At 43.4% G+C, this 24998-nt stretch overlaps 1 protein-coding gene and 1 long non-coding RNA gene across 3 annotated transcripts in view; one reads left to right on the top strand and one right to left on the bottom strand.

Moving 5' to 3' along the window:
* The window catches only part of LOC107201878, a 28826-nt gene extending 23631 nt beyond the window's left edge, over positions 1 to 5195 (bottom strand). The window contains exons 1-3 of one of the 2 annotated variants that reach the window (XR_001520443.3): positions 4974 to 5195; positions 4002 to 4074; positions 2487 to 2659 (exon numbers count right to left, since the gene is read on the bottom strand). This is a non-coding gene — a long non-coding RNA (uncharacterized LOC107201878). Of the gene's footprint in view, positions 1 to 2486; positions 2660 to 4001; positions 4075 to 4606; positions 4664 to 4973 lie in introns of those variants that run through there. The other variant, XR_001520442.3, reaches the window with a different exon arrangement.
* The window catches only part of COQ8A (coenzyme Q8A), a 43347-nt gene continuing 23114 nt past the window's right edge, over positions 4766 to 24998 (top strand). Inside the window, exons 1-4 of the mRNA XM_015621846.3 lie at positions 4766 to 4873; positions 16442 to 16636; positions 18829 to 19239; positions 20213 to 20279. Coding sequence (XP_015477332.1) covers positions 16460 to 16636; positions 18829 to 19239; positions 20213 to 20279 — 655 coding nt within the window. The 5' untranslated portion in view covers positions 4766 to 4873; positions 16442 to 16459. The remainder of the gene's footprint in view (positions 4874 to 16441; positions 16637 to 18828; positions 19240 to 20212; positions 20280 to 24998) is intronic.

Raw genomic sequence — 24998 nt, 5'->3', positions numbered from 1 at the left:
GCAGCCTAGATACTTGTAAACCTAATTACATGACCAATCGTGGCTTAATTGAGGCTCCATTAACTTTTTTTTCTGCAGGTCACTAGTCTGCCTACTAATTTTCTGTTGCAATCGAGCCCTTCTTACTGCAGGGCCCAAAGATCCTTGCAGGCACTGGTTTTCTATTTGTAAAAGTTTAGCCCTTCTGGCTCATTCCTCTCTGTGTTCCTCTCCGGGGACATTGTGTTGGGTCCCACTTTGTACAAGGCTTTGAGGAAGTCAGCTTTCACCAGGTGCTTCAGTCAGCATCAGCACTGGCAGAGGTTTATTTGGGTGTTCCCTGGCTCACAGTAAGTGGTGAGCTGATTTCTAGTGAGAAAACAGACTCCTCTCAGAACTAACAATTAACAGGGAAAGGAAGAAAATCCCACCCAAGGGATTTTCCTGCTGGAAGTCACAGCCAGGGAGCCTTGGGCTCGCCCTTCCCAGCACCCTTCTTGCTGCTCCTACCCCAGGCCTGCAGCAGAGCTGTACCATTAAGACCTTCATTACATAAATATCAACAAGCAGTATCAGGTGGGGATAGGATGGCACAGCTAAAACATTTGCTGTGGAGTCAGGACTTCCAGCTGCTACATGAGGCTCTCCCACTGACCTGCAAAATTAGGATATTTTGAGAATTAAATAATCTTGAACAAACCATTTTAACATTAGTAGGAAGAAGCTTCTAGGGGACTCCCACACTAGTTAAATTGTAACTATTAGTTATAATTTAAATTTATTATAATTTTCATTATATATATTATGAGGATAGTTAGATCACTAGTAGTAGTAGTAGTTTTTATAAATACTAGTAGTTTTTATAAATACTAGTAGTATTTATACCTTTATACTAATTAATATTACTATAATAAAACTCATAATTATTTTATTCTAATAAAAGATTGATTTATATAGTCCTCATAGTTTTAAGTTTCTTGCTCTAAATGCTCACAGAAATGTTTCTAGATAATGCAGTGTGTATGTTGAGATTTGACTGATTAGAACAGTACCAAACAAGCTACAAGAAGTAAATGACAGCTGTATTGCCAAAAATGGGTTTTAGCTGATTTATTAATAATGTTCACTTCTTGTTCTTAAAGCTAATCAAGAGACTCCTCAAAGTCTATGAATTTGGTTTTTCACAGGACTGATTTGGCTTGCTCTGAAAATTCAGCCCTGCACTGCACAAACCTCCAAAAGAGTGCAGGTATATAGTTCAAAAATTATGTGAGATTTAGACAGTTAATGCAAAACCTTCTAACATCTAACAACCTCATTCTGCTGTCACATCCCACTGGAGGCACAAAAGCATGAATGGATATCAATGTTTAGGTATTTACAAAGAAGTTTCATAGAATCATAGAATTGTTTGGGTTGGAAGGAAAAGTTTGACTAGTTTCAACCCTCTGCCGTGGGCAGGGACACCTTCCACTAGACCAGGTTGCTCAGAGGCCCATCCAACCTGGCCTTAAACACTGCCAGGGATGGGGCAGCCACAGCTTCTTAGGGCAACCTGTGCCAGTGTCTCACCATCTTCACAGTGAAGAATTTCTTTTTAATATCTAGCCTAAGTCTGCTCTCTTTTAGTTTGAATCCATCCCCCATTCTCCTGTCCCTACTGGCCCTTGTAAAAAGGGCCTCTCTATAGGGGCTGGATTTCTTCCCTCTACCCTGCCTGGAAGGGCTTTATATGATAATGTTTGCACAGCACATTCAGCAGATCAGTTTCTACACAAATCTTGCACAGATTCAGTGCCTGGATGAAGTTGCTGTTTCACCTACACTGCTTTGATGAAGGGCACAAAACCAGAATGGGACAGCCTGGGCTGCCAATCCCCAAAAGGTTCCTGTCCATGTCTCCTGCCACTGGACAAGGCAGAGTTAGCACAAAGCCTGATTCATATTTGCCTGGGATTTGGATGGGATTGGAGGAGGGCTCCATTCTCATTTCCTCTTGCTGAACTTCCCCATTAAATAATATGAGTAAGGCTGAAGAGAAAAGACAAGAGTATGCATAATGATTAGGGTCTCAGTGTGCAGGTTGAGTGCTGTTAAGTCTTCACAAGCAGAGAAAGGAACCTGAATTTGAACACCCCAAAGCCCAGGGAAACAGTCAACAAGGCTGTTAACTAAACACTGATTCCCTTCCTGAAGAAAAGGGTGATGCCTTTTCTATTTTCCAAATGCAACACCCTGCTCCCTCCTTTTTTCACTATTACCATTTTTCTTCAGTTTACAGGGAGATCTGCTATGAAACAGCTCTCCCAGCACTTCACATACATCATGTTTAACTTTTTATTCAGGATTGTGGACAAAGTAGGCAACCATCCCCACAAAAAATTAGCCTCTGGATTCTGAATTGAGTCCTGGGTGTCCTGTCCCTATTCCCCCTAAGAACTGAAAAGTAACAAAGAGGGACATACACTATTTTTTCCCAGCAGCTTCAGTCCATTTTTTAGTCCTACCTCTTTGCACTCCAAATTAGGTGGGAATACAGACACTTCTCTCTTCTTTAAGTACAGAAAGAGCTAGCCATGAGCTCAAGTTCAATGGGTCTTTTAAGGCTGCAGAAAGTCTGGCAGGAGAAGGTGTGATGCAAATTGAACAGCACTGGCAGAAATATCCAATGGTTTACCACCTGTGAATAAAGGGAACGAGTCAGGCCTGTCTTTGAGAGATGGGGAGAGCTTCCCCCTGTGCTTGTGCTGCCTCCATCTCAAACTATGGCAGCCTGCTCATGCAGAAACCTCCAGTTCTCTGTGCTCAGCACAGTGAGTAAGATGTTTCACAATTAATGCCAAGCTGATGCAAGCAAAGTGATGTTACACAGAAACTGAGCACTGACATCCAAATTCAATACAGGAACAGATAAAATGGTGTCGTTAGAAAAGACATCCAAAACTTACCTTTTTCCAGACGAGGGCATATATGATCTTTCCTTTATTAGAAATAGTATGAACCTAACCACAAATAGAACAATTAATTTGTGTGCATTTCCACAGGTGTGGGTATTGAAATGAAGAAAACTAGGCATTTTTTTGATGTAACTTTTCAAGGCTAGTGACTTATTGCAGTCATGTTTTTGCTTCATCTACATATTGAGTCTCTGTCCCCTTATCAAACATCAAAGGATCATGTTTACCCTTTCCATTTCAGATATATTTTGTCAACACACAGCCTGTGTGTTAAGCATTTTATTCAATAATGTGCCTTTCCCAGGGAACTGTTTCTTTGTTCACCTTTCAAATTCAGCCTTTCTAGGCCTGACTGGGGCTGGCTTCTTATTTGATAATGTTTGGGTGATGACTTTTCCTAAATTGATTTGTAGCTGTCTGTTCAGTGCCTTACAGAGACCTCCTCGTGCCTTACATGGGAAGCTGAGAGGAGTTTGGGGGAGATGCAAATATTTTGTTTTTAAAAAAAAAACAAGAAAAAATATGTGTAATACTTGAACAATATTTGGTATGATCCTAAACACCGGCCAAACAATCTTTGGTCTGAGCAGCTGGAGATAATAATTGTCTCTCTCTGCAGGGGAGGGCAACTTTGGCAACAGCAGGTCGGCAGTAATATTCACAGGTTTTGTACAGTTAAACCCCTCTACGCACTTACAGCAGACCATTTATCCATCTTCCTTCTTCACAAATCAACAGCATCTGCATCTTACTTAGATATAGGTCCTCTGGTGTGGATTTAAGTGCTCAATTCAAATTATTAGTTAGCTGAAAAAGTTGGCCAAAGCAAGCAATTGACAATAGTGAAATTAAAGCTCAGGGCTGTTTGTTGGTCACTCCTGCAAGTTACATTACAACTAGAGAAGGATTAAGAATCCTGTTTGATTTAGGAAGGAATGAATGATTTAATCTCCAAACCTCATCTGAATGTATTCCTGCACTGATGCAGCCATGTGGCAAATGCACCATAACGACTGTATTGTTATTTTTCAGACGGGAAAGTTGCTGACAGAGGCGGGCTCTTACCAGAGCATCCAGACAAGCACGGAGCTGGCTGTTGCTGTGAGCCCCTTGCAGACGCCGCATCCCTGAGATCGACCTGTAGGGAGCAAGGCACTGCATTTATTTCCAACGTGCATACAAGCATTTCCCAACAAAGTGAATAATTCGCAATGCCTGCGTGAGACGATGCTTTGAAAAACCACACAGGCAGCCACAAACAAAGGATTCCCGGTCACGGAGCTCCTCGAATTGGGAGTCGGTCCCTTCGCCTGGCATTTCCCTGGAGTCAGCCGGGCGCGGGGCTCCTGCCCATCTCCTCACGCACATTAATGGGGACTGTGGGAGCGCCTGAGCAGCGACACCCCAGCCTCCCCGAGCCCACCTCAGCTGTGGGATGCGAGCGTTTCCCACCGCAGGACCACCCTCCCCCGCCCCACCAGCCGGGACGGCGGTGAGACGCCGCCACCTCCGACTGACACCGCGACCGGGCCAGTCCCCGTTGGCTGCAGAAGCCCAGCCCGGGGGGGAACCAGCCCAGCGCCGACAGACGGTCGCCGCCCCGCTCGCAGCACACGCTCCTCACGCCTCGCCCCGCTCCCCGCGGCCCCCCCGCCCGCCGCCGCACGGACCTCACGGGCCTCACGTCCCCCTGCAGCCGCCGCGCGCGCCGCGCCGGGCCCGCCCCGCACTGCCCGGAGCCCCGCCCGAGCCCGCCGCCCATTGGCGGAGACGGGGGGCGCACGGGCTCCGCCAATGGGAGCGCGGCGGGGGCGGGGCGCGCGGCCGGGCCGCGGCCGGGGGCGGCGGCGGTAAACAGGCGTGCGGGCCCGGGCCGCGGCCGCTGAGCGGAGCGAAACGGAGCCGAGCCGGTGCCCGCTGGGCTGTGCCGGGCCAGGGTATGGGGAGCGACCGCGGCGGCGGGGAAGGCGGGCCGGCGGCGGGGTGGAGGCAGCGGAGCACCCGGCAGTGGTGGTGCTCCGGTAGTGGTGGTCGCACCTGGCTGTGGTAGTACCCCTGGCTGTGGTAGGAGTGCCCCGGCAGTGGGAGTTCGTCCGTTGCGATGCGGGGGAGCGGTGCGGGAAGGGATGCGGGTAGTGGCGGCGGAGGTGTTGCCGCAGGCAGGACGCCCATGCCCGGCGCGGCGCCTCGGGCCGGGGGTCGCTCCCCCGGGGCGCCTTCTCCTTGTGGGGGGACGTGTGCGGGGTCCGGCGGTCGATGGCGGCTGCGGGGCAGCGGGGCTGCACCCGGGCATGAGGCGCCCGGGGCTGCGGCCTTCCCGTGCCCTTGGCCGCGTCCCGTCGGGGTGAGAGCGGGGCCAGCCGGGTCCCGCCTCCTGCCCGAGCGCAGCCCCGCGCTCGGCAGCGCCGGGCTGGGAGCGGGACTGGCGCCTCAGCGCACCCGGGCAGGTGCGCGGGCTGAGCGAGGAGTGCAGCCGAAGGGTGACCAGGGAAAAGGGTGGAATCCGCCGTTCCGCCTTGCCCAAGGACACCACGGCAACCTGGTGCTGTGCTGCTTTTCAGGCTGCCCCGGCTTGGAACCTCGCTCCTCTCTCTGGCTGGCTCCGTGCGTCTGGCTTGGAGATGGATGTAAAATAAAGCTGTTGGGTGGTTTTTAAGCTTTGCTTGTGGCTTAAATGGGGGTAAAAAAACCCCACCCTTTGAGTCCCCTGCCTCTGGTAAAATGCCTGAGGAAATAATCTTTCTTTTTATAGGCAAAGAGCCTTGTACAGTCTTTGTAACAATGTGAACAGGAACTGATGGGGAGATACTTAGTTTTAAACAGACAAGGAACAAGCTACCTATAAACAACTATAAATATGAAAGTTTGGTTTGTATAATGTTGTTTTTATGGTTACTGACCGTTTTGATTTCTGCAGGACTGTGTCATAAGAAATAACACTATTTCCAGTAGCCCAATAAGGTTGTGTTCCATGCAGCAGGAATGTAGGTGGGGAGTTTCTCTGTATTCCCCTCCATGCAATGAAAATCCAAACTTTGTGGTCGGTGTTACAAAAGGAAGTTAAAGCTTTTCTTACAGTAACTGAAAATATAATTTTCCTAAAAATAATTAATTTAACAATTTCTGATTTTTTTCAGAGTTGCTTCTCTTTAAATTAGATTGTTTTACTAGACTTGGGTGTATTAATTGAGAACATACAAAACAAGTCTTAGCTCTGGGTGCTGAAGGATTGTGGCCAAAGTCAATAGTAGCTCAACAAAATATTTCAGAAGGGATCAAGAAATTGTTCTTTATACAGAGTGAATGCTAATTGGTGTCTAAGGGTATATTGGTAGTTTAGCATTTCTCAGTCATGGGATGAGAACATTCATATGTTATCAGAAGGAGTTTAGCTGCAGCTCACAGGAACTGCAGCTAGCAAGAGCAAGCAAGAACCTTCTTGCTCTTAGACCAGGAGAGTTCTTTTTGTATTTTGTAGTTTTTTTGTTTCATTGCTGTTAATTAGCAGTGACCTTGGTAACCTTGAATAAGATACACTTAGAAGAAGCAGTTTTATGTTGTGCAGGCTTATTGGAGATGGGGAAGAAAATGGGTGGCCTGCTGTGCTTTGACAGTGTCTCCCTTTTAATGATGAATTATTGAGATCAGTAGAAGAAAAGGCCAGATGTGGAGAATTGCCTCACACCTTTACTGTCCGAATGCTGATCACCTTGCTTCGTTCCTGCCAAGGGGAATTCTGTGCTGTGCAGTGCAGGTCTGGTTAATTCATTTGTGATAGTTAACATAAGTTAATAATAGCTCAGTGCATCCATGCAGCAAGAACAGAGCTTCTTTTGGCTTCTAGTCTTCCAGTAGGCCTTTTAAAGGCAAGTGGTGGTCTGTTCTTGTACACAATTTGTCAGGCTGTATTATTGTTCTGGAAACTGAGAGGGAGCAAGGGACAGGAGCTGAATTCCTGCTTCTTGATTTTTATTGTTAAGGCTAGTTGATTGCTTATGGAGTTGAGATTTTTTTTTAGGTAGAGCTTGGTGTTTTTTTCCTGCCTGCATGTGTTTTTTCTTCACTGTTTTAACCAGGGTGCAAGGCATGGTGTGTGTCTTACGATCTGTCATCTTGTGTGTCAGTGTGCGTGGTATAAAGTGTTTGATCCAGGTGGCTTGCCAAATGCATCTCGGGACTTAGCTTGGTGCATGAATAAGCATTTTCCTTTTTCCTTAAATCTGTCCTGCTGGGTGAACAGTCCAGCCTCTAGGATGGAGGTAGTGAGTCTGAAACAGTATTTAGGAATCACATCTCCAGTGTGATGTAGGTCTTCTTATCTTCTTCCTCTAAAACTGCTAAAGAAAGAAGACTGGAAGAAGAGTTTTTTTGCCCTAAGGAGCTGTATATCCTGGAACAGAGCAGCTTTAGGAGAGGAGTAGCTTCTCTTTTAGCTTGTTTTATGAAAGTGCTAGAAGTGCTGCCTTGTGCTATGAGTACCTGCTTTCCTTCAGGACCTGAAAAAGAAAATTAGTTATTTGCAGGTGGAGCTAAAATGCAAGCTGGCAGTGAAACACAGTAGTTACAGGGCGTGGGTTCAATCACTGTCTGCTTTCTCATCCAGCAGTGAAAGCTCATTTTATAGGCATGTTCCTATCTTCACATTCAATTTTTTGTCTTTAGCTACTCAGTTTTTTAGGTGCCCCTTGTTTTGTTCCTCTCACCTCTCCTTCCCCCTTAAAATAGATGGGAAAATTAAATCAATCTGAGCTGGTGACGGAGACCCAAGGAATAACAGGATAAATGAGTTTTGCTTTTTCTTTGCACAGTTGTGTTTCTGCACTGCATTTTAATGGCTTTTATGTTTTGTCAGGTAGTAGAGGTGTAGAGCTAAATAAAGCATGTTCAATTCCCAGCTTCTGAAATATTATAATAAATATTTTTATATATTTGTATTATATTTATATATATATTATATAATATTCCCAGTCTCTGAAATATTCTGTGTGCTTCTCGCAGCACAGAAAATGACATTACTTGCTCTGAAAAACCTAGCTGTCAGTCTGTGGAGCTGGCTTTTACAAATTTAAAATTTTAATGTCTGCTTAAGCAGGTCTGCAGGCTTGTCCACAGTTTAAAAACAGGGTTTTTTTTTCTGGAAGCTGCATGAGACTTTGTCTTTTTTCTTAAATAAAGACTCTGTAGATTCTGTATGTGGAGACACTGGGAAGGATGATCTGCTTGTGGTCCTAGAGCTGTTTTGTGATGTCCAGGTGATAAGTTCCACTTACAAAGTTCTCCTGCTGTGTTTGTTTTGGTAGATTGTCCTGGTTTTTGGTGTAGATTAGATCTTTGTGGCCCCTTTCATTGCTATTCTGGCCTCCTTTTTAACTAGTTGCGTGCCTTGTTTTATTTCTGGGTCTTCTGAACAAGTGAACTACAAAAGGGCTTGGAGTATTGTTCTGAAATGTCACAGCTCTCCTGCTGTCTGGATTGTGCCATTTGGAAGGATAAAATCCTTATCATAATTTGATATGGTCAAAGTACTCATCAACAGAGTAGTTTGGATTAGGGAAGAGATGGAAGGTAGAATGACTGGGCAGGAAACTGCAGGTGGATTGAGTGTTTTCTTTAGAGAACTGTTCTGAAATCAGTAAGCCTGATACAATTTTACATTGCACAGCAAAGCTTTGTAGAGCATGGCCTTTCAGAATTTACTCTGGGAGTTTGGGGTTTTTTAAAGGCAGCTGTATAAGCTGCAAAATTTTTTTTTTTTCTGGTTTGGAAAGGCAATGTATTTATATTATGCAGAATGTGATTTCATAAAGTCTATACATAGAGAGCATAAAGAGTAGTAGATTACAGATTCTGTATCAGGTGTGAGAGCTTGCAGGTTAGGCTTAGCTGTATATAGAAATATAGAGCTCCTTACTCTCTCTTACCCTAGTATCAAAAGTACCTTAGTGTGGAGAGCAAGAGCTGACAGAAGTAACTTGTCTATGGCAGGGCTGCCATGCAGGAGTTGTAGATTCTGATAAACCATGTTCCTCTGCAGCACAGAAATCAGTTTCTCTTCTAGAAGTAGTCTTTTTTTTTTTTTTGCCCCTCATCCTCTTTTTTCAGGGAGGGTTTGGCACAGCCAGAAAAATGAAAGCTCCCACAGCAAGGGCACTGTATGTCAGGGACTGTGAATAGACTAGGATGTGTTGTAAGCTGCTAAATTGGGACCTAACCCCAGCTTCCAGGGCAAGGTTGGGGAAGCCATGAGGTCTATACAGACATGAATGCCTGCAGGATCAATAGTGGGATCAGTGGCTGTGCTGTTTGCCTACTGCTCACAGTGGTGACAGAGGGATTGTTCTCGGCACAGGGGGGTGTGTTTGCCATCCAGGCAGACCTGTGGGGGTACCACTTATAGGATTGGTAACAGTGACTTGGGGTGTGGTGTGCAAGGGTCTGTCCTGGTGTACACAAAGGGTGATAAGCAAAATAGCCTCTTACACCTGAGGAGGAACAGGTGTACAGCACGATTACAGGTTGTGTCTAGTTCTTAGAAAGGTTCTGTCTAGAAGCCACTGCCGGTGTGGCATTTAATGGTGACTGTTGGCAAGATATTGTTTAGGTGGTCAGAAAACCAGCTCTAAATCCTTGTTTGTCTTTGATTTATAGAGGTAGGTGTATAGAGGACTCTTAGTGTGTGCTGTAAGGATCAGTGTACTGTGGAGAACATTGGGATTCTGGTCCCAACCCCATGCCAGACAAGCAGTGTAAATTTGGGTAGATCACCTATTCTCTTCCCTCTAAAGTAGACAACTGTGCTATCAGTCCCCTTTCCTGAGCTTTTTGGAGAGTTATGAGTGAAGAGGGGTGTGTGTTTAAATGCAAGAGGAAGAGCTACTACTTTTCTCAAGACTTTTGCTTTAAGTAGTGGTGTATCTGAGTATAAAGGAATCTGCACTTGTTTATGAGGCATAGTACTTTATTGGTTTCCAGTTCCTAAACTGGACTTGGCATGCTTTTGGAAAGTCAAAACTTCTAATAAAAACCATTGTAGCATAACAGTGTATGCAGAAAGAAAATTCGGCTGCAAGTTGATAACCTCCTTCATTTATACTTTATATTCTAATTCAGAGTACAAGACCAGTGGGGAGTTCTGTTGATTCCTGAGCAGAACTGTGCATCAGAGGGAGCTGAGCTTTGGTGGTCTCTTCTGCTCTAACTGCTGAAGTGACTGAGAGAATAGAGCTGCTCTGCAGACTTGGGGAAGGTATTTGTAGTGTTTTCAGAGATTATTTGAAGCTCAGTGTTTGGGTTGATCAGTGAAGGGCTTTAGTGTAACCTTTTTATAAATACTGCTAGGTATAAATACTGCTAGGTAGAGTTATGCCATATGGATGTGGGGGATTTGTCTTCTCAAGTAATCCTGTGTTACCATTGATGGGGCAACTTGGCACTAGTGAACTGTGCTTTTGTGTAATCTTTTCATAAACCTAAATAAAGGTTTCATTTTGTAGTAGTTATTTTTCATAAGTACATGCTTCAAATATTGTGCCTGACAGAATCTCATATTAATCTGTGTGCTTGGAGGTCATGCTTCATTTTGGTTTTAGTATACTGTTGTCCTTGTTGCTGAGTGAATGATCTACATGCATGGGAAGTAACATTAATCCAGAGTTTATCAGAATTATTAATGTGATTAAAGTTACACTTAAGGCTTTTGAGCAATGCAGAGGATGCAGTGCAATGCACTTATAAGCACAGCCCACTGTGTAAACAGAAGAGAAAACCTTTTTTTTTTTTTCTTGTCCTCTTATTCCTTCTCCCATTCCTCTTGGTAACAGAGGTAATACAAAGACTATACTGAAAGCTATTGAGTATAAGTACAGCACTAGATTGAAATCCATCCCCATGGCCCAAAACATTTTGCCTTGCAAATGAGAGAAATGGTTTTTGGTTTTGTTTTGGGGTTTTTTTTTGTTTTTTTTTTTTTTTTTATTTTTTTATTTTATTATGGGCCCTCAGCTGCAGACTTAATTCCCAGGAGCAGACAGAGATCACATTCCTGGGGAAAAGTGAGTGAGCAGTGACCGTTAAGTCACAGCAAGTGAATTGGATCTACCTCAGTGTAACAGCAAACAGCATGTGCCCAGGACAGGATTTATTAGTGTATTGTGTCAAGGCATATCAGAAGTGACCTGTAATGAGGCCTGCACTCTCTTAATTGTGGGAAATCTTAATCGTGGCTAAATTATTTCTAGATCTGTGGAGATCATTTCCATCTGTGGGTATAAGGATACTGTGTTAACTCCAGGCATGTGGGCTGTGACTATGCTATTGCATGTCCCCAGACATTGTCCAGAAAGAAGTAAACAGGACTGTTGGTCCAGAGCATTCACTTTGCACAGATGTATCTGTGCCTAAAATAAAGCAGGCTGTGCTTACTTTTAAAGTGTCCAGGCATTCTTTTCACTCTTATGTGTGTCAAGCCATTTATGGGGAAAATTGGGTTTTGAACTAGCTGTCATTTGCCAAAAATGAGTGCTAAGCCTTCTGAATTTCTGTGGAAAGGGGCATTTGTCTGCCAAGTGGCCCATTTTTATCAGTGTGTGTACTGCTATTGTAGTGATTAGGGAGCAAACCAGTTCCGCTTGCCCTTCAAAGGTGTTTGTTTTAAATGGCACTGGCAAACTGCTTTGTGGAAGGGTGGATGTAAAGCAGCTTTCAGAGACTTGATGAATTCAGCTTAAGGGGGGCTTGAGTGCAAGCCACGGGGCAGGGTCAAATGTAGGGGTCCTTACTTCTGTTACAGGTCACGTCTTTAAAGACATTTCTTTTGGTGCTGCAATGTATAGGAGTTATAGGGAAGGGAAGAATGAAGGATAGGCAAAGTGTTTTTCAGTTTGATATAAAAGATGATGGCAACTTCTTCCTTTTAAAATGCTGGTTTTGTGCCCTGCATGGTTAAAATTTGGGTCAGCTGCAACCCAAGGAATACAGCTAATGAAAATACATCTAGGCAGGGACCTGGCAATCTGGTATCAAAGGAACTGGTGGGGAGGTGTGTGATGGAACTGAAAAAGGCCATGAATGAAAGGATCACATGAAAGGGTTGGTATGGCAACAAACATAAAAAGAAATGGAAAAAGTCTGTAAAAGAACAGTTACAGAGCAGCTTAATGAATAATAGTTATATTGAACTTAGTCTACTGTTGGCTCATGTCCATGTAACAATGTCCTGAGTATCTGGCCTTCTGGATCTTGTTTGTGGTGTTTATTATTTTTATTTCAGTATACTCTTGCCACACTTGCTCTGATGGTGTGGGTGGTTATAACACTGAAACCAGGGCTTTAGTCCTTGTTTAGATACAACTAAGATAACAGTGATTGTAATAAAGGATAATGGAGGGAGGGAAGACATACAGGCTACTTTCTCTTCCTGATATGTGATATCTAATTATCTGCCCTACTACCTGTCCAAGTGAATATTATTTTATTATTTATTTTCTTTTATTTAGAATAGAAGTTGAAGATAAAGAAGGCAGCTAAAACTGCAGACCTCAGAGGGGGAATATGGGCTGCTGTAAAACTGCTCTGGTTTTGTGTGGGGGATTTTCTGATTTTTTTCCTTTGGTTAGTTATTTTGTGTTATGTTGTTTTATTTTTTAAATTATTCAGCAGTTTTTGGGTGTATAACAAAGTGTTGATAATAGAAGTAGTTCCTGTAAACTGAAAGAGGCTGTGTTGTCATGCACAGAAAACTTTCAGACATGTTTCTGCTATTTGTATGATTAGAAATCTAGTATTTATCTTGGTCCACGCTATATACATGTGTTTGTATAGATGCATGTGCATATGTATATCTGAGTAAGGCTTTTCACTGTACAAGTATCTGGAACAAAGCTCACGGAGTATGAAACTGGTTTGTGTGTCTGTAGGAACACATGGAAAAGAAAGGGAATGAATGGAAGAATGTGTTTTTAAAGCAGGACAAATACGTGATTTCTTCATTTGCTTGTAGTGAGGCTCTTGGTTTCTCTTATGGGCCTTTGATGAGAGTCTCGCTACTCTTGCTTAAACCTTCAGTCCAATAATCTGGAATGTTGAGAAGGGGAGGAAACTTGGCAGTCAGTGACTCTAGAGAAAGGTGGTTGTGAGGCTGAGGATTGTTGCACATGGGAGGATCCCAGGCATTGGTTTAGTTTTGCTGTTGCAACAGGACTCTGAATCAGGTGGCATCTAACCTGTAGAAGCTCCTCAGCTCACCGTGTGGACCTTGCCTGGTATCTGAGGATGGCTCGGCTCGAGCTTCCTCATTCTGGAAGGTGTGGGGGTTTTCCAAGGGTTCATTCAACTGTTAGAAGCTTACTAAGCTGAATCTGTGACCCTGCCTATTTTTGGAAAAGGGCTCATGATCAACACTTGTCAGCCCTCTTTAGTCCAGGTTAGAGGCACTCTGACAGCTTCTGTAGAACACCACTGACTTATCCATGCTCTGTGCTAGCAGCACCCCACTTTGCTAGTGCTAGATAAAGAATCCTCAGGGAGAAAGTCAAGTGTGATACAGACTTTGTACACTTGGGATAATTCCATTTGGAACCACTCCCTAAATCTCCTTCTGATAGAACTTTCTTATACTGTATTTATTGATTTAGTAGGGTATGAATAGAACTTATCTTGGGGGGAAAAAGTATTTTACCTCCTGTCTGTGCTGGGTGTTAACACAAGTGTTGTTGTTTGGTACAGTACCAGCCTTCTCAGAAGAGTTTGCTTCCCATCTCAGTTTTTCTCTTGTCCTTGCTTGTGCTTATTCCTTTTTCATTGAAGAAGAGGCAATTTTCCTAATGCTTTGCTATTTTTTTTTTTTTTTTTGGTGTAGTCTTTTACCTTCTTGATTATCTAGCATATATTTTATTTAGAATAGCCTGTCCTTTGGCAGCACTGCATAGGAGCATGTTGCTGATGCTTCTGGGCTAACAAATCACTTACCTGGTACCAAGGTGGTTATAGTTGCTGTGCAGAGCAAGTGGGGCTGATAACATAGAAGTCAGAGAGATATTGGTAAGAATTCACCCAGTGCAGTGTCTTGTAGCCAAATCTGTGCAGGGCAGTAGATCCTCTTTGCTTGTGGATATATTTAGCAGTGGAGGGTTGAATGAGTGTTATGCGATGTGTGTTTTCTACTTGTGGTTGCATTAGCTTCCCTGAAATTTTGTTTGGAGATTCATTACTTTTTAAAAAAAGCATATTTAGCCTATCATAACTTCCACTTTGTGACAAGGTCTTTGGCTGTTTTTGGGTGAAAGGAGTGTATAGATTTACTACTGTTGATTAGTAAGAATATGTGTTAAAAGTGGATTTTGGGTTTTTTGTGTGTGTGTGTTGTCCAAATCTGTATTGGCTTACCTTTTGTTGCCCTTCTTGGGATGGAGGAAATGAACTTTTTGAACTCAGACTTTCCTTGCTGCTAATACTTGTGATCACAAAAACACTTATTTCTTAATAGTGGCAACCTTTGAATGGTTTCATTTCAGCTGGGACAGTACTAGGTTGTTGGCTGCTTTCTTTGCCTGGCTCTGAACTGCAGGGACAGCCTGCAAATAAATGCTTTGAGTGAGGTCCATGTGGAAATTTCCAGTGTGAAGATGTAGGGGTAGAAAAACACTTCCTGTTGACAGTGTAGATTTCCTACCGACAGGCAACTTTTGAGTTTAGAAGTGCATTATGCAATGTTAAAACAGATCATAGTGGTTAAATTCAGAGAGGTGCAGGAGTAACATTTCTTAGAGGTCTGGAACATATGGATAGGTCTTCTAATGAGAACCACAGAATAAATGACCCAGGTGTGCTCGATTTTTATTTTTACAGCTAACTTGTTAAGGCCAGATTCATTGTAAGCACTTGACTGTCCTGTTAACAGTGTATGTAGAACTTGTAGGTTGGATGGATGCAGTGCTTGTTCCTGATTTTGTTCGCTGATAAAACAGTGGTTGAACAAATATCTCAGTAAATGGGCTTTATCCTTCATTTGCATAATAATGTCTCTCTGAAGTTCAGCTGTAGTAATCTGTGCATTTCCTGTGTGATTGCAGCAAAATTGTGTGCTTAGACAGAAATATAGCTTTAGCAGTCCATTCTTCTCTTTCACAGTCTGTTCTTCTCCTTCATGACTAGTACAGCGGACAGGGTTTGTGCTTCCTGAGAAGGTAACTGGATCCAGTTGCTTGTGGGCTGCAGCTGGGTGTAATGCCATGTGTGCTGTTGACTCAGGACCACTTGTACCACACCAGTGTATTAACATTTAGTTCAGTATATGTGCATGTTGACAGGTTATCTTCTAAGAATGGATTAATACCTGTGTAGCGACCTAACTGTAGGAAATAACTTAAATTTGTGGCCTTTGACTAGTGCTCTGTGCCTATTGAAGCCAGAACATTTTTTTCTCTCCAAATCATTACAGAGACTGCTGTATGGACAAGGTTGGACCTTAGTCAACATCTTGTTCCAACAGCATGCCTCTTTGTCGGTAAAGATGGGAACATGTGCAACTGAGCCGGTCCTGGAACTGTGATTCTGTGCTTTAAAGGTGTAGCAGATGAGTGAAATAAGCAGGTGAAAATCTCCCCTGCAAAATGGTTTTGCACCCCAGCCACTGGATTTCTTTTACATGGACCACAGTGATGTAGGAGAGCCAGTATCCTGAGCCTGGTTCTAGGCTGAGCCAAAGGAGTTAAGGGGGATTACTCATCAGACACACTTTGTTCTGCATCCTGCAGTGCCCAGTTTGTATTTGAAGACATTGAAATGGCACAGGCTGTTGCAAATCTGAGATGGACCCCCTTGAAAAGGAAGGGGGGCTGAGTCAAAAATTCACTATAGTGCAGCATGTTGCAAATGCTGTGGTAGGTAGATGTTGAGAGAATGCTTAAATTTCCAGTTAAAAGTAGCAGAATGAGTTACAAGCTGGGGATGGAACAGACTATGGAGCAGACTAAGGAGAGGGGACAAAGCTTAATCATTGGTGCGGGAGTGAAGAAATTTGGCTGGCAAATGAGCAGGCACAGCTCCAGGGCAGGAATGGAATATGACAGTGAACTTGATCAGTGCTATCAGGACCTGAGAACATATTCCAAGGCCCCATAATAATTAAAGGTCAAATGCTAATGTTTTTAATCTATTTCTAACATCTGGGATGAATCAAGACAGTCTTTGCTGTGTTTACTGACATTTACCTGTCTTTGCTTGCCCTGGTCAATTTGGTAACTTGGATATTTGTAAGGAGTCCTGGAAAGCTATCCTAACTTGTGAGAATAGGGAGAGTTCTCTTTTCCTGCTAACATCTGCTAACTAGGCCTTCAGGCTGGCCTGGGTGCTATTTGTGCTGCAGACAAGTTCCCATGGTGGCTGCTTGCCAAAGCAGGAAGAGATGTGCTGGGAATATGCTGTCAGCTCTTAGGGGATGTGAAACCTGTTGCAAACTTGTTCTTGACATCTTGTCTCCCTGCTCCCTCTCCCTTACTGTCTTTCAGCGCAGAAAGACATCAGGCATGGCGGGTGATGCCATCATGGTCATGAGGGGCTTGACCAAGCTCAGTAAAGCCATCCTGGAAACCCAAGCAGGACAGCTGCGGCAGGTGCTCCTCGGGGGAGATGCAGTCACCATTGCAAAGACTCTCCAGGCCACTGCTGAGGAGCAGTTCAGTTCTGCCTTGGGGAAGGTGCAGGTAAGCAAAGCTCTTTGTGCACAGTCTAGTCTGATGTTTTGCTTTTTCTACAGGTACTCTTTTGGTTTTGTTGTGTGAGTGTCTTGGAACTCTCATCTTGAATGAGAGCCTGGTTCTGAAGTGTGGGATTGATAACAGAAATGTTGAAATGCTCTGGAATTCTTTGGAATCTGTGGTGTGTGGAAGGTGCTTGGACAGGAATGGGAGGGGAATGTTAATGTTTCCATTACTGTGTGTTTAAGACTTGCTGAATAAGAAAATGCTCTGTTCATTTCATCTTGTCAAAGATCAAGCTCTTGTTAAGATTGGTCAGCAGCTTTATTATTTAGAGTCTCCTTTCAGCTTCAGGCATTGATTTACCTCTCTTTTAGAGTGCATTGGATTTATCTCAGTGCTGCTTCCTTCCTTGGCAGAATTGGTGCACGAGATATTTTTTCAGAGTGTCTCAGGATCAGGTGTTTGCATGTTCACTACTTAGAGCCCAGGCTGGATTTTCAGAACTGGCTTTCAAATGAGGAACTTAAGGAAAGCCAGACAGCAGCTTCTCTCATCAGAGATGGGCATAGATTTATAAGAGCTTCATGTTTGCTGTGCTGCCATCTTTTGAAAGCGAGGGGCTTATCTGTGGTAGTTCTCTCTCATGATCCTTTAGAAAGAGTATGTAGCTAAGATGATCATTTTTGAAGCAGAAACTAATGAATGAGATTTTGATGATTTTTATGCAGTGAGCTTTGTCGTGGCAGTCTGTCACTTCAGTCCTAGAATCTGGGCCTGTGTTTTCTGGTTCTATTTAAGCTTGCAGTAGAACTAACTTGTGTGTTTATGGGAATTGTGCTTTATCTTGTCATTGCACCCAAGAGGAGAGAGATGATATTCTTCTGTTTCTGTGCATGTTTCTTTGCACAAGAGAAGCCCACTGAGCACAATGGCAGAACACTTGTCCTGCAATCTGTAAGTGGGTAGCAAGAGAAGTTGCTGCCAAAACAGGACTCAGTAAGAAATCTAAACACAACATTTTCTGTTTTGAAGAGAGGAAGATCTTTTACATTAAGTGACAGGATTTTAGCTGTCTGGCATGTTTCTAAAAATTAAGTATGGAAGTAAGGAGGCTTTCTTGCTTGGTCAGTATTGTGGGCCACAGTCCCCATCTGTAAACATTTCTCCTCTCCTCCCCCGTTGTGATGTTGAGGTTTAGAATAGCATGAGACCTGCTGAATAACAGGAAAGACCATGTTCTGTTTTTTTGTCTAAGGAAGGGAAATTTAATTAGTGTTTAGCAAAGAGCCTGAAATATGCTGCCTTCTTGCCTGACCACAGCAGGATTTAAAATCCTGTTGATAGCCTGTAATAGTCATCAGTTATTTTATGGTATTGCCACTGCTGAGATAGGTAACTAGAATATGTCAAGGAATAAATGAACAGGAGATAATGCTCTGCTGTTGATTTTTATTTATGTATTTATTTTTGGCTGAAAAGTGTTAAGAAATATCTGGACTTTGTGGGGCAGCTTTTGCAAGGTTAGGACCAAAAAGAGAAAAGTGTCAGGAGAAGCTTGCCTGGAGTGTTGCTTTGCCTGATGCTGTTATCCTTGCTCCAGGCACAGAATTTTATTTATTTTGGGATGACAACACATAGTTTAGCGGTTGAATAATGGAATGTGTTTTGCAGTTGGTAGTGTCATGGCTGTGAAAGGCTGAGCTTACTCTGCTTGTAAGTAGGTATGTGGTATTGCTTCAGGTGGCTATGGGTTTGGAAGTACTCACATTGTGTGTCTGAAAACAGGAGAGGAGGAGGGAAAACAATCTTATTCTTATGTGATATTGCAGCTCCCATCACCTGTTGTTTCTGAGCAGTGCATTGCTTCTAGTGAATTCCACATTTAGTGACCCTTTCTGGCAGCGTATGTAAAAACAAGGTGTCTCCAGCTATGAATATTTGAGAAACTTAAAGAATTTGTCCTATCAGTGGAGTTAAAATGTGATTAAAAGGTGCCAGGGATTCCAGGCATACTCAGTGTCTCTTTCTTTCTTGTCTCTTACTATGAATGTCTGCAGTGCCAGAATCTCTAAGTCTCTATAATTCCTTACTGTGGAGACATGACACCTAGCTGCATGCTCGTCTCTGAGGACCACAGGTGGGTAGGGAGCAAGATTTAAGATCTTTCATTAAAGCATTTCAATTATTGTTTGCAGGAACTAGGCAAACAGCAGGAGAACTTTACTGACTTTGCTGAGGATTTTGGGAAAGACTATGACTTCTCAGCCCGAGAACCATCAGATGCTCCAACGGACTTCTCCAGTGCCCCTGGCAAGCCTCAGGAACACAGCGCTGAAGGCCCTGCTTACTCCTACACAACAAATGGACCTTTTAGAAATGTTGATGAGACTGGAGATTCTGGCATGGGTCAGAAGCCTTTCCCTCCCAAAATGGATGCAAGGTTGTTTGGAGGCATTAGGGACCCTAGAAATCCTTTTGCTACTGCCTTTGGACAAAACAGAGCTTTTCACCAAGACCATTCCTCTGTTGGTGGATTAACAGCTGAAGATATTGATAAAGCCAGACAGGCCAAAACAGGTTCAGGGCAGAAACCCTACAAACAGATGGTATGTTGTTTTAATTAAGGATTCTCAGTGCTGTGGTTTCTATTCTGGATTGTCCTTACTCACCTTGTTCTGTTTCTCTCATTTCTTCCTCTTCTGCTGTTCCGATTTTGGGAGACAAAACAGAGAAGTGTCAGTGCTCATTAACCCTGTGATATTTGTTCTGTCAACAGCTTTTCAGTCTCTCTTTTCACACTTGCTCCTTCTTTGTCAGGTAATCTGATGTGAAAGGATGTTAAAAAGGTATACATAGGCTTAGAACTGGACTTAAGCTCCTCACAGTGGAGACTGTGGCTTCCTGTGTGGCATCTTGCAGTTGTAGAGGTGGAGGCAGTGTTGCTCTGAGCATAAGTAGATTGGAGAGTAATGTGGCTCACAATCGCTGCTTTACCGCTTCATGCACTTGAGTGAGAGTGCAGAACCCACAGCAGAACTCACAAGTGCAGATACTTGTCATCTGCTCTGACCTTGTGCATCTTTCCCCACATCCAGTATCAGATGCCACTGTGGGCTCACTCACTCAGGATATTTGATGAAACTGTATACTTGGCTACTCCCACTGTTGTGCGTGGAGGAACTGTCTGCAGTCCTGTGACTGATGACCCTCCATGAGTTCTAATTCCATGCATAGAAGGGAGTTTGGGTTAGCATTGTACATCTCCAAGTTTAAAATACAAGGGCTTCTGTGTTGAAAGTGAAAATGGGATTTCCAGATGTGGTTATCAGCTCTTCTGTCTTTCCTACCCTCTTGTCCTCTCCTCTGCTCAGTGTGTTTCAGTTTATGATGTGTGCCCATTCTGCACAGTATTCCCTTGAAAAATCTCCCAGTAGAGAGGCTTGGGTTCAAGGGAAGCTTTCTGCAGTATGGACTTGTTCAGGTGCTCTGGCTTGTGCTCTGATTTTGCAGATGTCTGACCATGTGCCCAGTTAATTTGTGGATTTCTTGTTTTGCTTTTCCCCTCTCTCTCCACTGCAGCTCAGTGAGCGGGCCCGGGAGAGGAAGGTTCCTGTCACCAGGATTGGCCGACTCGCCAACTTCGGAGGTCAGTTTGCACTCCCATGTTTGCCATGGCACTTGGTTAATGGCTGGCTGTGACAGGGCTCCTGCTCTGCAGCATTGGGTGGTTCCATCTGCCAGTTCAGCTGGCTAATAGGAAAGTGCTTTCCCACAGCTTGGTTAGCTCAGAGCTTGCTTTGGGCTTTTTCATCTCTCTTAAGAGTTTGAGGCAGATGATTTGGGGGTGCATAGTAGAGCTGCACATCTTCATGGTGACACACACCATGTGGGCTGTGCTGTTTTAATGGGAGACTAAGGTGCAGGTTGTTCCCCAGCTTATACTCCTGTCCTGCACATGTGATTGCACTTTGAGGAAACTCTCCCAGTCCTTACAGTTTGCTGTTAATGTCAAGCAGAGACAGCTGGGGCAGCTGTTATTTTAAGTAATCTTTTCCCAACCTTACCCTTGCTACTTCTCTGAACAGTATTTAAATATAAAACATATTCTTCTGGTATCCCTTTTTGAGCATGGAGAGATAATAGTCAAGGTTTGATTTACTTGGTCTACAAGCAATGGCTGTTTTCTTCCAGGAAGGATGGAAATTCTGAGCTTGTAAAATCAAGCTAGCTGAAATCTAAATGAATTTTACATGCAGAATGGGATTCACTATATCAAAAAGCAGCTAAATAGCTTAAGTGATATTGACAGATGATGCATATTAAATGTCTTGTATCTAAAGTCATCAAATAATTTAATATGTTCCTGAGGAAAAAGGGATCACGGTATTGCAGGTGGGAAGGTGAACACAGCTAGTGTTGTGTAGGTAATCATTGGATAAGGGGTCTCTCTTGCTGTGGTTGGGATTTTTTGTGACTATTTTGAGATGATAGTGGCCTGTCTAAGTTGAGAACAGTTTCTTGTGTGGCTCTTGTGATTCTCTTCCACAAAATTTGATAGAGAAGCACATGTACAAAGTCAACATCCTTGTGTTACAGATCCCAGAAGAAAGAAAAATAACCTGTCAAATGTAATTCAAATCAACTATTATATAAAAAAATACATTCTTTCTCTGTGTGTCCTTTTGTCAGACTGATATGCACACTAGGAAGAGGTGGGGCAGGGGCTCATCCTATGTAGTGCAGGAATAAACAGCAAGTGAATTTCATGATAAGTTTTTCATGCTTGTCAGATCTCTTTAACACTGTAGTCTATTGCAGGCACTCTGACTTCACAGCATGCTTAGTATTCCTTTAGGGAAAGCAGGGTTCATGAGCTGCTTTTTGGAGTAACAAGACATTACTTTAAAACTCACTTGACTATGTTCTCAAGCTCTAGTAGCACACAGGTCTCCATTCTAATCTAGCTTGAACGTTATGAGAAGTATCACAGCACTTTTGGCTGTCCCCTTTTGAGTTCATCTGCTGCTGCTTGCTGAAAGCTGGTGGATCTGGAGTGGCAGATGACCAAATATTCTGTGAACTTTGGGTTCTGGTGCTGTTGGTTTATGTTCCAGCTTTTGGCACCCAAGGCTGTTGTGTGAGGGAAGGCTAACTCATGCTTCCAGGGGAAGTATAACCTGTCTTCTCCTGACCTCAAGGTAAAAACCAAAACAAACAGCGCCATTAGACCAAAACCACTAAGGGAGAGTAGGAAAGAAAGAGATTGTTTATAAGCAGCATCTCCAGACATCTGTGTGTCATTTATTTTTTTTTTTTGTGTTGCTACTCTCTTCCAGTTGTCTACTTTATATAATTAAAATTGCTGGCAAGACAGAGTGCTTGCTTTTAGAGGGCTTCTGGGGGAAAATTCTTCAGCAGAAATTGCTCAGATTTTCTGGTCTCTGCAATCTCTTGTTAGCATTCTTTGCTTATCTTTCCCTCTGAATTTTAATTTGCAACAGCAAAGATAAACAGTACTGTCAGTACAGTGGCTTAGCAAACAACAGATGTGGTCTATAGGTAGTTTATTTCAGTTAAAGATATCCACTGGTAATATTTTGGGACTTCTTACAAGGGCCTGTGGTAACAGGATGAGACATAATGGCTTTAAACTAACAGAGGATAGGCTCAGATTAGTTGTTAGGAAAAAATCCTTTATTCAGAGGGTGGCAAGGCACTGGCACAGCCTGCCCAGAGAAGCTGGGGATGCCTCATTACTGGAAGTGTTCAAGGCAAGGTTGAATAGGGGAGGATGAAGGAATATTGCAGAAGAAATTATTTCCTGCTCTACTGCCTGGCTTTTTACATTGCCTATTAATTAAGGGCAGGAGGCTGCTCTGTATCTGTGAGGGAATATAGCTTAAAGCAAGTAAACTTTTTGTGCAGGAATTTTCTTGTGTATTTTGGGATGCCATCTCCATTTGAAGACCCCAAGAAATCATTCTGGGAAATAAAATGGTTGAGGTGAATTCTTCTCCTACAATCTCCACACCAGTCAAACTAGCATTTGATTCTTTCTTATTTTAACTCTTTTTTTGGTGTTTTGGTTTTTTTTTTGTTTGTTTGTTTTTTTAATAAAACCCACTTCCCCCCTTTATTTCTGTATTACAACAGGTTGTCTAAGATGGAGTGATGTTGAGTAGGTCAAAAACAGAGTTCATATAACTATTCCTGGGGTCCAGACAGCTGAATCCCCATGCTATTGGCATGATCCTGTTCCTCCTTCTGTCTTTGCATGTTTTCTTTTGTCCCCTCCAGTGTTACAGGGAGTGTTCAGCTGTGTCTCAGCTGTGAAGTCAGGACACGCTGGTAGGTGATGGACAAATTAGCAACAGGAGGCAAAAATACTTGGACTGCTGAGTTTGCCTGGCTTCTGTGGGCAAAGAACATTTTACTGGAAAGACTGATGTTTTCACTGTTTACACTTGGATGTAATGCTGAGCTAATATTGCTCTGTGATCAGCACAAGACCCTCTATTGAACTTCTTAGTCATTTTTATGTATTTTTGTATGCTTGAAGCAGCCGGAGTCACTGCTTGTAGAGGTATTTATAATATTAAATAGCATCCTTGATTTTTATTTATTTGTTCTTCCCAGGATTGTAGTTGACAAAACAGATTTTTTTTTCTGCAGTTTTTTTGTTCCATGCTTGTTTTGTAGCCTGATAGTTCATCAGTTCCATCTACTCAGTTCTTGTTTTTTTTTTTTTTTTTAATTTCCATTCTCCCTTCCTTGCCTTATTTGACTTTTCTAAGCTGTTCCTGTCTCCCTTAATCATATTCCTGGTTTCTAAGTTTATTATTTTAATGATTTAATAAAGTTCTTTTGCAATAAAGAAAATTCAGGAAGCTTGTGGTGAAGTCTAGATTTAATGTGATTTTAACAATTTTGAAAGCAAAAAAAGCAAAAATCTAGTGTGTTGAGGTATGTTAGTAAAGTATATACAGGCCTGAGGGCTGCAGGACTCAGATTGTCATGTGAGTGGCAAGTGAGTGTATTGGGTTTGCTTTTCAAGGGTTTGGTGGTAGCTTCTGTGACAAGCTGCCAAAAACTTCCCCCATATCCATCTCCAAGATGGCTCCAAGCCAAGGCCGTCAGTGACGGTGGCTGCACCTCTGGGATAAGGGTTAAGGGAAAAAGCCTGCACAATTGTAGCTGGAGAGGGGAGTGAGAAAAACAGCCCTGCAGACACCAAGGTCAGGGTAGAAGGAGGTGGAGAAGGTGCTCCAGATGCTGGAGCTGAGGTTTTCTGGCAGCCAGTGGTAAAGGCCATGGTGAGGCAGCTGTGCCCCTGCAGCTCATAGAGGGCCACAATGGAGCAGAGTTCCACCTGCAGCCCTTGGAGGAGCCCACAGTGGAAGAGATAGATGCTTGAAGAAAGCTGTGTGAAACCCATACTGGAACAGGTTTGATGGCAGGACTTGTGACCCTGCTGTGGGCCCGTGCTGGAGCAGCTTGTTCCTGAAGGGTTGCAGCATGTGGAAGGGGCTGTGCTGGGGAAGTGTGTGAAGAACTGCAGTCCATGGAAAGGACTCATATTGGAGAAGTTTGTGGAGAACTGCTGTGGGAGCAACCCCACACTGGAGCAGGGGAAAAGTGTGAGGAGTCCTCTCCCTGAGGAGGAAGGAGCAGCAGAAACAACGTGTGGTGGACTGACTGTTACAACAATCCCCATCCCCCTGTCTTGCTGGGGAAGGGAAGGAGGGAGAGAATTCAGGAGTAAAGTTAAACTCAGGAAAAAGGGAGGAGTAGGAGGAATGTCTTACATGGTTTAGTATTAATTTCTCATTATCCTACTCTCATTTGATTGGTAATGAATTGAACTAATTTCCCAAGGTTGAATCTGTTTTGCCTGTGATGGTGATTGCTGAGTGATCTCCCTGTTCTTATGTTGATCCATGAGCTTTTTATTATATTTTGCACTGCCCTGTTCAGCTGAGGAGCCTTCAGGGTGTGCTGTGTGGCAATTGTGGTGTTTTACGTGACCAAAACCAGGGCACAGGCTGCTCCAGGGGAGGGTCCTGCTTGTGCTTGTCCTTTCCCTGTGCTTGGCAGGCTGATCAGAGTGATAACAGCCCATTCAGCTCCTGTTTGTTCTGTTATGTCAGTTGCTGAGCAAGAGGTTTCTTCCTGAACAAAACTGGTTCCAGATCATCTCTTGATAGGCTTGGCTTGAAGTGTACCAGATGCAGCAGATGCCTGGAAAATATTCTAAGAGTCACTCTGCTGGTATAGAACCAAGTGGCATTTTCCAGGGCTGAAATAATCTGCATGAAGTGCAAAATGCAGGAGAATGACTTTATATAGGTACTTAAGGATATTAGTT

This window comes from Parus major, chromosome 3, assembly GCF_001522545.3.
Source record: "Parus major isolate Abel chromosome 3, Parus_major1.1, whole genome shotgun sequence".
Classification (NCBI taxonomy): domain Eukaryota; kingdom Metazoa; phylum Chordata; class Aves; order Passeriformes; family Paridae; genus Parus; species Parus major.
Note: the sequence above shows the minus strand (reverse complement) of the source record. Positions and strands in the feature narration are given on the sequence as shown.